The sequence below is a fragment of the Onychomys torridus genome, chromosome X, assembly GCF_903995425.1.
Source record: "Onychomys torridus chromosome X, mOncTor1.1, whole genome shotgun sequence".
NCBI lineage: Eukaryota > Metazoa > Chordata > Mammalia > Rodentia > Cricetidae > Onychomys > Onychomys torridus.
The window spans coordinates 122,725,344-122,739,386 of NC_050466.1; the positions used below are offsets into that span (position 1 = coordinate 122,725,344).

The 14,043-nt window shown below is 43.1% G+C and overlaps 1 protein-coding gene across 3 annotated transcripts in view; it reads left to right on the forward strand.

The window, feature by feature from the left end:
* Frmpd3 (FERM and PDZ domain containing 3) overlaps window positions 1-14,043 on the forward strand; it is a 156,662-nt gene that overhangs the window by 99,985 nt on the left and 42,634 nt on the right. For all 3 annotated transcript variants that reach the window (XM_036174266.1, XM_036174265.1, XM_036174264.1), the window contains 5 exons: window positions 1,709-1,840; window positions 4,174-4,293; window positions 9,570-9,706; window positions 10,035-10,161; window positions 12,224-12,313. In XM_036174266.1, coding sequence (XP_036030159.1) covers window positions 1,709-1,840; window positions 4,174-4,293; window positions 9,570-9,706; window positions 10,035-10,161; window positions 12,224-12,313 — 606 coding nt within the window. The remainder of the gene's footprint in view (window positions 1-1,708; window positions 1,841-4,173; window positions 4,294-9,569; window positions 9,707-10,034; window positions 10,162-12,223; window positions 12,314-14,043) is intronic.

The window sequence follows — 14,043 nt, forward strand, 5'->3', positions numbered from 1 at the left end:
CAGATCATTTCCATATTGGTTTAAGGAATGTCTAAGAGTGTTTTGGGGTCATCCCATGTTATGTCATGCTACTGGCATTTAGCATCTCAAAGTCAGAGATGCTAAGCATCCTCCAGGAGACAGAACAGTCCCTGAATGATTAAATTGTCCTACCCAAAGTTTCTTTGGAAAGCTTAGGCCAAGCTAGGTACCTCTAATGAGCCTAAGACCCAAGTGCACTCCTAGGAAGTTATGCTATGGTCTTGGTTATGGACGGTCTTGGGCTATGAAAGATGTTGAGACAGAACTAGGTCACCCCAATGCCAGAATCTTCCTTGGTGTCTCTTCATGGGTTAATATACTCATTGTGGATTTCTCAATACCCTAGAGCACTGACCAACCTCTCTTCCTCTTAGAGGCTCAGAGCACTCCCTACTCACATTGCCACTACCATTGTGGCATCCAGGCAGTGCTAACCTTTGACACTCAGTCTCACTCTGCATTTTAGGAAAGGTGCACGGCTGTTCATTAGATTTTTGACAGGCTTCCAAGGCACTTGTGGCAAAGAGGTACCTGGATAAAGTGACAGTCTGGCATGGTGGCAGTTACACATTTAACACCAGTTGACAATCACTGGCTTGGCTGTCCACAATGTCAATGTAACTTAACTGCAAAGAAAACCAGATCTATCTATGCCAGGGTTCTAGTAACACTCAAGCCTCTGTGACTACATAAATAGCACAAAGAAATCCTCTCAAGTACCCAGCACTTTGCAGTCCTCTGTTCAAATGACTGAGCTTCTCACATAGAGGGGATACTTTGGCAGCCCTGTCTGTCAGGGAGCTCTGGACTCCCAAGCCTGCTCCCCTCCAGCCTTTGGGGATTGAGACATGCTGACTTTGTAAATGTATACACTGCAGTGTGTATGCTGAAGCCACAGCAAATAGATGGCAGATGCCTCAAAACTGTCATTTGGGCAGCCCCCACCAATATGCTGTCAGACGCCCTAGTATTAAAAGTAGGGCAGCAGAGCAGACGGAGCCCAAAAGTAGTCAGATCTATGACTGTACTCCAGACACGTGGCATTGTTCCTCTTTGTGGACATATTTTTTCAAGTTGCTAAATTGATCGTCTATAAAAGCTAGCTATAGCCAAAAATGAACATTTTGCCAGTAGCTCAAGTCATTTGATTTAGATTATGAATCCGGAAATAGTATACTTCTTAATCACAGAAATGTAGCTTTGGCTTTTGCTCATCCCTAAGAGTTGACAGACAAACCCAAATGGACATTCTGACTTAAGAGAGGTGAGCGGAGAACCAGCACAGTGCCTGAACTCCATAAGCATTCAGGAAATGATTTATCTAATAGAGGGAGAGAGAGAGAGAGAGAGAGAGAGAGAGAGAGAGAGAGAGAGAGAGAGAGAAGGAAGAGGGAGGGAGGAAGCGACAGAAGGAGGAGGGAAACATCCATTCACCATGGATGTTTGACCAGAGGAAATTCAGGGACATACACATTCACCTCCTAAACCTTTGGTGTTCCCCCAGGGCCCAGGCCACTGGGCAACACTCATGAGGCCCTTTACTGGTCCCAGAACTCAGTATCTGGGCCACCACAAAGCCTTTTCCACAGGACTATTGTGCTTGATTTCCAATATTTTCTCATGTATTCATTACTTTGAGTAACTCAAAGAAAAGATGCCTCCTCTCAAGGATCTTTTTCCTCTACAGGATGTGATGGTGACCTTACAGGACCGTCTCTCCCTGAGGTACATTGAGCATTTTGCTCTTGTCCTTGAGTATATTGGGCCAGAACAGAATCACAAGTTCCTGATTCTCCAAGACAAGCAGCCCCTGGCTTATGTAAGTCACCCTTTATCCTGGCTTTGTCACTGTGTATAACCAGTGCTAGAGAAGAGCACCCAAAACACTGCTTAAATAGAAAATTCATCATGATGTAGTCAAGCAGCTCCCTGAAGTCACAATTCTAACCTGAGGTAGAGTGTGTATATGCATGTGTATGTCTGTATGTATGTGCATATGTATTCTGTATGTATATGTGTGTATGTGTGTATGTATGTGTATATTTATTGTGTATGTATATATGTATATGTATGTATGTGTGAATGCAAGTGTATGTGTATGTATGCATATATATGTGTATGTATAAGTGTGTATGTATGTGCCTATGTGTTTATGTATGTTGTGTGTGTATGTATGTGTGTGTGTATACTGCTGTGAGTGGAATCAAAGGACTTATATGTCACTATTCCTCTGAGCCACAGCCCAGCCTTACCTGAGGGGCTCACTATCCATCTCTAGAGAACCTTTGACAATGCCTTTTGTGACCTAACAAAGGCATTTGGCAACTCTTCTGTTTCCTGGAAACACTGCCTGCTAGACCTTTATGCTCCCTAAGAAGAAATTTGGCCTCTTTGATGAGGACTGTGATACAGAAAGGTCAGAACTAGAATCAAGTAGTAGTTGGGAATGAACTGTGTAGGGTCAAGAATAGGTAGTTCATCATCCCATCATCTTCCAAAGTAGAGGAGGACAAACTATCTCATCCTCCTAGCCACACCATATGGGAAAAGACCACTGAAATCTAAGATTGCTATATTGGATTTCACCCATATTGAACCACCAGGAAACATTAGAGAAGTGAGCAGGGCCAATCGGCATTCCCTGGGAGGTGGGAAAGAGCTAAAGAAGGACAGTTAGAAAAAAATAGCTTTTAGAAAGTATATGGAAGCCAAACAAAACTCATAAAGCAGCCCATCAAGATAACATACTTGGAATCTAGTATATGAGAAGCTGAGGCAGGAGGATCTGGAGTTTGAGGTCAGCCTGGGCTGCATAGAGTACTCCAGTAGCTTGGGCTACAAAGCAAAGAAATAGGCTGGGGATGAAGCTCATTGGTAGGATATTTGTCCTGCATATACCAGACCCTTCTGATCCCTGGTGCTGTTTAAACTGGGTGTGGTGCTATGCAGCTGTAATCCCAACCCTTGGAGGTAGAGGCAGGAGGATCAGAAATTCAATGTCATCCTTGACTAAACATCAAATTTGAGTGCAAGGCTAGCCTTAGATACGTGAGACCCTGTCTCAAAACAAACAAATCAGATAACACATAGAAAAGAAAATATTTTATGAAAGAGAGATTCAAGTTTCATCTCAAACACAATCCAGGTAAGAAAGGAAAGGGGGTATCTGTTTAGAGAGCTGAGGCACCTCCTACCCTAGCCAACAAATAGTCTTCTGAGTCAAATTGGCTTCTTGTTCCAAATGGGATTTCTAACTTCTTTATTATGAAAATTTTTCAAACATACACAATATATAAAATATCATATGATAAACCCTAGTGTCCATCTCCAGCTTCAACAATTACCATTATATTGCCAGCCTGTTTCATCTGTATCTCTAAGTGAGGTTTTCAGTCTTCGATTTGAACTCTCTAAGCATCAGTTAGTCTGTTAGATTCTAAGTCTGTCTGCAAGAAGAAGCTGACACATTCTCAGGACCCCTGTCCCCCTCACTCCTGTCTTAGCACTTAGACTCAGTTCTTTGTAGGGGCAGTGAAACAACGAGGTCTTGCTATGTATCCCAGACTACCCTCAAACTTGGGATGACCTTCCTGCCTCAGCCTCCCAAGTACTAGGATCATGAATGAGCTACTGCATAGACCTCATTCTTGATAAAGACCATGTCCTAAAATAGTGATTAAAAAATACTAGTCACGGCCAGGCATGGTGGCACACGTCTTTAATCCTAGCACTCAGGAAACAGAGGAGGGGGGAATCTCTATGAGTTCAAGGCCAGCCTATCTACATAGCAAATTCCAGGCCAACCAGGTCTACAAAGTGAGTTCTGTCTCAAAAGAAAAAAGCTTCATTGATAAATTAATAATATAAAAATAGGGTAATTATAAAACTATATTATAGTAAAAGTTATGCATTGTTTATTTCTTGAATTTTCTATTTTGGACTGAGGTGGTCTGTGGGTAACTGAAACCAGGGAAAGTAAAACCTGGGATGAGAGAGGAATACTCAATAAGAATTTGCCAGGTATGAAACAAAAGTGGGAAACAACAGCCTAGCTCATCCCTACACCTACTTTAAGAAGCCACCAAGCTGCCTGTCCCCTCCCAGTCATTGACTCTATGGTTTCTTCTCCACCCTCTCCTCTTCGGGTTTCAGGTGGTACAGCGGACACACTATCATGGAATGAAATGTCTCTTCCGAATCAGCTTCTTTCCCAAAGACCCTGTGGAGCTGCTGCGTCGGGATCCTGCTGCTTTCGAGTACCTGTACATCCAGGTAGAGTCTGGCTTGGGGACACAAAGATAGACCACAAACAAGCAGTCAGGCTGTTCTGCCATCACAATGAAGTTGCTATGTAAGTTCAACCTTCAGTTTGCTCTGTTGTAGTGCATTGTCAAGTCGGCCAGTCTGGTGACTTGAATTTGACTGTCAAGGTGCTGTCTACTTGTCCAACTCAGATTCCATCAGTTTTCAGAAGCAAGCAGTCCCAGGAACTCTGGTGCTTTCACAGAATCCCAAGGTTTAACAAGCTCTTTTGGGTTCCATGAACTCTCAACCCCCAATACCTAGGTTCAGTAAGGAGATGGTACTGACCTCACTCCATCCAGAAATATTTATTGAGCCCATATCCTGGGTCAAGTCCTATGCTGGATCCTGACAATCAGAGGGGCAGAAAGGATACACTTTACTCACCAGAGTTCCTATATTCATCACTATAACCACAGCAGGGTTCAATGTCAATATGACACCTAGGAAGCAGTCTGCCAGCCCTACAGGAGAGAAGGACAATGAAGGCTTCACAGAGGGAAAGATATTTGTATACTCTTATCTATAAAGAATGAGTGGATGTTTGTACTTAGAAAGATGGAAAAGAGGGTTGTAGCCCAAGCAAGAACCCTTGCATTTGCAAAGGCACACTGATGAGAAAAAAACAGAAGTGATTTATTGCACCTTCAGTACAGGATGTAATGTAGGAAGCAATAGAAAATGAAATTGGAGAGCTGGGAACCAGGGAGTGAATGCTTGGTAGGCCACGGAGAGCAGACTTTATTCTGGAAGCTGGGCAGTGCTTCTCAGAATGTGGGCCCTGAACCAACAGCCTCATCAACTGGAAATTTGTTAAAGATGTAAATTCTTGGGCCTTATCCCAATGATCTGTTTTAACAGACTCCATGAGATGAAAGCAAAACAAAACAAAACAGGGTCTTGCGTGTCCCAGGCTGACCCCAAATGAACTATAGAGCTTAAGGATAACCTTGAGCCTCTGATTCTCCTGCCACCATCTTCCAGGTGCTGGGTTTACAGGCAGGCATCACTGTGTCCAGTTCTCCATGAGAGTTTAATACCCCCTCCCCATGCCCAAAGCTCTTGAGACAGTGGAACCACTTCAGAACAATGGTTCCTTAACCCTACCTGAACATTGGGATTATCTGGGAGGAGGCTGGAAAGATGGCTCAGTGTTTAAGAGCACTGGCTGTTCTTCAAGAAAACCTAGGTTCAATTCCTAGTACTCACATAAGTTCACAACCATCTGTAACACCAGTTCTAGGGGATCCAAAGCCTAGGCACATATATGATATACAGACAATTATGCAGACAAACCCACATACACATAAAATAATTATTTTAAATGAATTACTGCCGGAGATGGTGGCACATGCCTTTAATCCCAGCACTCAGGAGGCAGAGCCAGGTGGATCTCTGTGAGTTCAGGGCCAGCCTGGTCTACAGAGCAAGATCCAGGACAGGCACCAAAACTACACGGAGAAACCCTGTCTCAAAAAAACCACCAAAAGAAAAAAAATGAATTACCTAGGAAAAAATATATTCTGTCCCACCCCAAATCTGGGAGTGGAGCCCAAACATTGGCATTATTTAATTATCTCAATTTATTCGAATAAGCATCTCAACTTATTCTAGTGAGCAGTCAAGGTAAAGAAATCCTTCTGAGGAGTGGGTAAGAGTGCGAAAAGGAATCACCTGGTCATTATCCAGAGGAAAAGTGATGTCCACAATCAGGGCTGTGAACAATGGGGTATTTGGAGTAGGATTCCAGGGAGATGTAAAGGCTTTGATTTGCGGAGTGTTGGTAGAGACGGTAGCAGTTCTCACATTAGCAAATAAAGGCAGTGCCATGAGCTTGGAGACAGGATAAGTTCATTTTAGGCCATGTTGGGCTTTAGGTGCCCACAGGACATATGCAGCACTTGATGAGGAAACAACAAACAAACTTATCTGTCTCCAAAGCTGTCACTTGGGACTGCAATGACAGCCACTGCAGTTGTCCTTTTTGCCCTTTCTGACAACCTAAAATGTTAAGAACATTTCTCAGCCTCAAGTTCCTTTGCCAAACCTCTAGGGGCACAATGGGTTGTGTGGTTTAGTTTAGTTCTCATTTTGTTTGTCCTGAATTTCTTCACTCAAACTTCCAGGGATTGCCTTGGTTCTCATACTTTGGAATTTGATGACAAGATCGTGCCCAGAAAATTTCTCCACTTTATAATAATATGGACTTCGTCTGGATTTTCCCCTTTTAAAAAATTCAGTTTTTTAACCAAGGTCTAATTGGCACATAATAAATTGCACATGTTCAAAGTGAACACTATGACAAAGTGTCACCCACAGCTATCACCACAATCAAAATATTGAACATATCCAATATCATTGACATTCATTCCTCAGGCTCCTGTGTAACTCATCCCCTAGGCAACCTCTGACTGACTTTCTGTCACTATAGATTTGTTTTCATTTCCAAGAGTTTATGTAAATTAAACCATACAAGATGTATACTTATTTTGAACTGGCTTATTTTCCTCAGTTTTTTTTTTTGGGGGGGGGGTAGTTTGATTTTTCAAGACAGGGTTTCTCTGTGTAGCCCTGGCTGTCCTGAAACTCACTTTGTAGACCAGGCTGGCCTTGAACTCACAGAGATCCTCCTGCCTCTGTCTCTCCAGTGCTGGGCTAAAAGGCGTGTGCGTCACCACCACTCAGCCATTTTTCTTGTTGAGTAGTATTCATCATGGTATCAGAATTTGTTACACATATTGATGGACATTTGAGGTATTTCCAGATTTGTGTAATTACAAGTGAAGCTTCTATGAGTATTCATGCCCAAGTCTTTGCATAGATGTGTGCTTGCTTTGCTATTGGGTAAATAGCTAATAAAATCATGGTTTGATTAGTTTTCTAAAAGAAATTCTAATGCTATTTTCCAAAGTGGTTGTACCATCTAACATTCCTATCCATTATGTATTACAAGTCTAGCTTCTCCAGTCTTGTCAACTCTTGGTATAGTCAGTCTTTTTTTTCACTCTAATATTGTATAGCACTATCTCTTCAAGTTTTCCATTTGCATTTTCCTAGTAACTAATGGTGTTAGATAATTTTTAATGTGTTCACTGTTGTGCATCTTCTGTGATGAAATGTCTGTCCAAATCATTTCCCTGCCTTTTTATTGGGTTATTTGTTTTCTTATTATCAAGTTTGGAGAGTTCTTTGTGTATTCTGGAAACAGTCATTTGTTGGATATGTTATTTGCAATTATTTCCTCCCAGTCCGTGTCTGGCCTTTTTGGTCTCTAAACAGTGTCTTTCACAGAGCAGATGTTTGAATTTTGATGAAGTCCAGTTTGTTAATCTTTTCTTTTAAAGATAGCTTTTCTGATATCATATCTAATGCGTGTGTGTGTGTGTGTGTGTGTGTGTGTGTGTGTGTGTGTGTGTGATCACATATAGATATAGATACACAGTTGAGGCTCCACTCATTGAAAAGCCTATCCTTTCCTCACTGAATTGCCTTCATACTTTTATTAAAAAGCAGTCTGTGTAAGTAATAAAACATCTAGATCTAGTGGGAAAGCAATTGTCTGTGTATCTGTAGATCTATTTCTGAACCTCTATTCCATTCTACTCATCTACCTGTCTATCACTATGCCAACTACACACTATATTGATAACTAGGGCTTTCTAATAAGTCTTAAAATCAAATAGTATTTGTCCCCAACTTTGTTCTTCTTTTGAAAAATTGTCGTTTATTCTAGGCCTTCTGCATTTTTCTTGGGAACTATAGAATCACTCTTAAAAATCCTACTGTGCTTTGGATTAGAATTGTGCAGAATCTGTAGATTGATTAAGGAAGAATTGATATGTTAACAATACTGAGTCTTCCAGTCCATGAACAAAATATTTCTATATTGATTGAGGTCTTTAATTTTCCTCAGCAGTGTTTTATAAGTTTTTGGTATAATGATTTTTTCCACATATTTTGATAGATTTATCCTCAATTATTTCTTACTTTGTTGCCATAATAAATGATTTTTATTTTTGTTGCTGCTGCTGCTGTTGTTTTTGCGACATAGTCCAATTCTGTAATGCAGGCTAGTCTGGAACTGTGTAGCCCAGGCTAGTACTGAACTATGGAGCCATCTTCCTACCTCAGCCTCCCAAGTCCTGGGTTTATAGACATGAGCCGTGATACCCAACAATGATTTAGATTTGTAATTCAATTTCCAATTGTTTGTTGGTAGCATATAGAAATATATTTTTAGAGTGATTTTATGTCTTGTAACTTTGCTGTACCCAGCAAATAATTTTAGTGGGTTTTTGTAGAGTCTACTGGACTTTCTGTATAGATAAACAATAAGTATTTATTTTCTTCTCACTCACTCCCCTTTTGATATAGTCTTGATTTATAGACCAGGCCAGCCTAGAACTCACTGTGTAGCCCAAGCTGGCCTTCCAATTCTCATGCCTCAGTCTCCAAAGTGCTGGATTTCTTTACAGTCATGAGCCACCACACTTGGCTGAAGTATCCTTTTTCTGTTCTTTTCCTTTGCTGTAGCGATAGCACTGTGGCTCCCTAGTCCAAAGGCCCACTGCATTACAACCTCAACCAAAGGACAATTGTCCAAATGAAGGTGGAGTCATTGGTAGCTGGGGTGCTGACCCTTAGAGTTTGGAAGGTTATCTATCATACACTTGACTATCACCTACAAGGTGTTCCTTCTAAGACAGCATAAGGAATATTGACACGTCAATGTTTTTGTCCTTTGGATCTCAAGGAACAGAATGTCTGCTCCATCCCTGCAAACTACCCCTCATCATGGGCTTCTGGACCAGAGCCCCACAGAGAGCCTCTCCCAGTGTCTTTCTCTCCTTGTTCTCATCTGGACTATTACAAGAGCCTGGTATGGCTAGTGGTTGAGTACAGGAACCCTGAAGAGCAAGATGTCTCTTAGAACAGGGGAAAGAAAGGGAACGAGCCAGGTCTTATTTGCACAGCAACCCAGACTTTTCTACCCATTGTGTCTTGCTGTTATGTGACCTGCCTCTGAGAAAAGTGTCTAATATTTGCTAAACCAAGTACGTAATGTCTCTGTGACCTGAGGCTCCCCTGTTGGCTCTTCCTCAAGAGAAGTAGCCCTCTCTTTCACTTGCTCTATCATGTCTTGCTGGTGGCATGGTTCTTTTCTGGGACCCAGGGGGAAAGCTAGGGAGCAGAGAGGGAAGCGGTGTCTCCTTTAACTGATGGATTTGGTCTGCCCTCTCTCACAGAGTCGTAATGATGTTATCCGAGAACGCTTTGGAATGGACCCCAAGCCAGAGATGCTTTTGGACCTTGCTGCCCTCCACATCTATATCACTGTCTCAGCCACTCGGCCTAGTCAGAAGATCACACTCAAGAATGTGGAGTGAGTTGTGAAAGGGCCCTTCTGGAGGGGCAAATAGCTATCTATAAGAAGGTTCAATTGTTGAGCTGCGCTCTACTTTCAAGGTCATAGCCATTCCATAGGGGTAAGAATTTGAATTCCTCATACCTAGCCTACCATGCTTTAGAGCTATAGTTTCTACTGGGTATTCATGGCCACAGTTTGCCTGTCCTTATCCTTCTTTCTCTATCCTAGTCTCTGTTTCTCCATCTCTGCTTCTCAGAGTTACTTGGATTCTTTCTTGCCACCTCTCCCTCCCTTGATCCCATTTTGCCTCTCTACTAATCTCTTGCTTTTCTTCTGTTTTTAGGAAGGAATGGGGCCTGGAACCCTTTCTTCCCCCCTCCCTCCTGCAGGGCATCAAAGAGAAGAACCTTCGGAAATCTCTCTCTCAACAACTGAAGGCCCACCAAATGCATCCTTCTAGCAGCACCAAGGTACCCAGAGGAAACCATTGGGCGTCATGTTTAAACACTGGAGGCCTCAGAATGGTCCTGGGTGGTACTCTGGGGATTTCTACCACTCTTTCTGACTCAGGTGCACACTCTGCCACTCTTTCTTGGGTACACATTCCATCATTCTTTTTGACTAGGGTACACATCTGGGAGGCAGTTACAGAAAGGAGTTTGCTTCAAGTTCAAACTTTGCCCAAATAGGCTTAGCAACACATCACTGCAAGCCACTGTGTCCTTAAAAATAAAGGAGCAATAAGGAAGGTCATTCTTGGGGTCTTTCACCAATTAGTACTGATGGAGCACCTGTCCTGTGAAAGGCATTGGCCCCTGAGAGAGGGACGTATTTTTCATAAGAGTGACTGCTCTGTCCCTCACTAGCTTCCTAATCTATCAGTCCTAAAATGGGGAATCTTAGGTGATGAAAGCCTGACACAGAGCTGGGGCCACTGCTTGGCTGTCTTCTGAATTCCAGGAGACACCAGTCTTTGCCTCTGAAAGGCTTCTTTCCCACCTCCCCTGGCCCTGCTGGGCCTTCTTAGGCTGCTAAGACGCCATCTGCCTGTGCTTCCTGCCCAAGAGGCTGGAGGATGGTGACAAATACTAGAATCAGCATGCAGATGTAGACAGGAGACACAATCACCCCCATATATACCACCCATTCCAGATTTCTTGAATTACCAACTAGCTTCCCTTTTAAGATGCAAATTTCCCCAGAGAGCTAAGCTATTCCCACCTTACTGTGCATGTTTAATCAGATTTTTTTTTTCTTGGCTGAGAGCACCAGTGCTCACCACCATCTATCTCCACAGCAAAGATTTTTTTTCTATGAATAAAGCCTGGCTTTAGCCCTCAAGTCAGGCATAGTCAAGTAGGGAAATAAAACCATAATTCCCACCACAAAGCGGCAGGCACTGGTATTCTGCAAGTGTTCAGGAGAGACGGATGCCAAGCCCAGGCTAGGAGAGGAAGAACTGGTATATTTAGTGCCAGGTCTGAGACTTGAAAGATAGACAGAGAGGAGCTTGTCTAGATTAATTGCTAGAAGCAGTACTAAGAGGAAGACTTTTCTCCTCCAGGAGATCCAACTCTACAGAAGCCAGCCATGGGAGTCATGGTAGCCGGGAAAATAAATAAATGGTTCAGCCTATGCAAAGCTACAGAATTTAAGAGACACGAAGTTGGTGGAGGTAGAGACAGGAGGGGGACTAGGGAGGTTGGCACGAGCCAGTTCTTGGAGAGTTTTCTGTGCCGTAGAAAGGGGTTACACACAATCCTATAGGCAGCAGGGAGCCATGGAAGAGCTGAAGCAGGAAACTGATGTGATTTGATTTACTATGTTTTAGGATGTTCCCGGTAACACTAGGTGGAGGGAACTGAGAGAAAGAAGCTGAGTACCCAAAGCCTTGACGTAGAAAGGAATGTCAAAGCAGTGATAGAGGGCAAAAGAAATAGGTAGATCAATTCAAGATGAAATGGGGGCGTAAAATAGATATGATTTGGTGACTGATAGCCCTGAGATGAGAGTACTGATAGTCCCCAGATCAGAGTATGAAGGGAGAGTCCTGTGTCCCTCACAGGTTTCTAACTCAGTTGCCCCAGACATGCTGACAGAGACCTGGAAGCCCAGATGAAGAACAGTTGGCTTGGGACTTGGGAGTGCTCAGTATGAAGGCACCAAGTGGGACCCCATGATTGCATGTGGCAGTGTCAATGAGACTAAGGTTCTGAAGGACCTTAGGAGAGATGCATCAATTGGGTCATTTCAGAGTTGGGGCAAAGTGCTTGAATTAATGCAAGAACAAACAGATTCAACTGATACTTTAGGTGCTAGGATCAAGAGGTCTCAGGAGTGCTTAGGAAGGTAGGTAGACCACTGAAAGTGAGAGCCATCCAAACTGGAACTTCCTTCCGGCTTTACCCAGGCTCTTCTCATTTCCACAGAGTAGGCTGATGACTAGCACCTGCCATAAGAGGTGTTAGAGGATGTGGGCTTGTTTTTCTGTGCTCCTCTGGATTCTTATTTCAAGGTGGGTTGTTTCCACAGGGCTCCGCAATTCAAGCAAAGCTCCAGTACCTTCGAATTCTGAATGAACTTCCGACCTTCACTGGTGTTTTATTCAACACCGTAGGCCTGGTCAGTGGGACTATGGGGGAGGGGCAAAGTGTGGGGCCAGGGGGAGGGAACCAGCCCTTCGTTGAAGGGACAAAATCAGTTAGCTCTCATATTCAAAGCATCCACTGCATCTATGGATCCAACCAACTGCAGATCAAAAATAGTCCAAGAAAAAAATGTATTGGTGCTGAGCATGTATAGACATTTGTCTTGTCATTATTATCTAGACATAACAGTATAACAACTATGTACACAATATTTGCACTGTGTTAGGTATTGTAAGTATTCACAGTAGGGTCAGATGTGATATTGCATGCTTGTAACCCCAGCACTCTAGAGGCTGAAGAACAAGGATCATGAGTTCAAGATTGAGGCCATCCTTGCATATATAAGACCCTTTCTCAAAAGTACACAAGAATATATGTGCAAATGATGTGCAAATGATATGCCATTTTATATAGGAACTAAGCACCTGTAACCAATTCCCTATAGAAAATGAGGTCCAACTACATCTGCTTTCAATGCCTCTTATCAGCCCTTCTGTGCCCCCTTCCTCTGTTCCAGGGCTTAACAACCCTTGTCTGTAAAGAGCCAGATAGAAAATATGCTTGCCTTTTGTTGGTGGATCAAATGGATCTCTGTAGCAGCCAGTCAGTCCTGCTGTCTTAGCAACAACTACAATTTATTAACAAATGGGGGTTACGCTGTGCCAATAACTATTTAGAGAACAGAAATTTGAATTTCATGTGACAAAAATATGGTTCTTTTGACTTCTTTCCAACCTTTTAAAAATGTTTTAAATTTTTATTTTTAACCATTGAGGCATATGAAACAGGTGATGGGCCATATTTGGACCATGGGCCATAGTTTGCCAACCCCTACTCTATTTGTTTGCCTTTACATATACATACTCCCATAGTCCCCTAGCCCAGGTTTCCTGAGTCTCCATACTGCCCCCTGCCTGCCAAGAACCTGTACTGCACAGTGATGCTCTGGGACAGGGCTCAGCTGGCACCATCTCTAAGACCATTCCAGTCTAGTTGACTTCGGTAAAAAGAAATTCACATCATCTTACTGATTGGCTCCAGGTGCTTGTCATGCTCTATGGAACACACTGTCATGCTAGCATGGCACACTGGAGACAATCGGCTTATCAAAGTGCCTGTAGGCAGACTTGAGAGGTTCCCGGGGTGATGTTAATAGCAAGGAGTGGGCCAGCAGAAGGCTCAGCTTTGATGATAGCTTCAAGGAGTTTGTCAGCCCCATTTAAGGGAATCCAGTCTGTCAGACCTAGAAGCAGCCATTTGTACACTTGGATTTGTAGAAGACTGAAAGCCCCCTGGCCCCTCCCTTCACCCACACATACCCTCAAATCTCTCTTCCACCATCCTGACATTGCTCAAATGCCTATTGGTCATTGCTCTGAGTCAAGGCTGCTGGAGTACCTAATAAAGGGTGAATCTAGGGAGCCCTTCATTAAGCACCTAAACAACCATGAATGCCTTAGGCAAAGTTATTTTTTCACTTTGGCTTTGGCACTGGGTGAGAAGTGCGAGTTGGTGGAGGGTGGGTAAAAGCCAGACATAATGCTGCCTAGTCAGGCAAAAGCACCGAGTAAGAGCTTTGGATGGCTTTCAAGCAATTGTGAAAAGTACCTCGGGGCTCAATGAGGGAAAGTTCTCCAAGAGCACCAGAAAGAACATACTTAACCTACCTTGGGATTTTGTTAGAGCCAGCCCTGATGCTGCTCA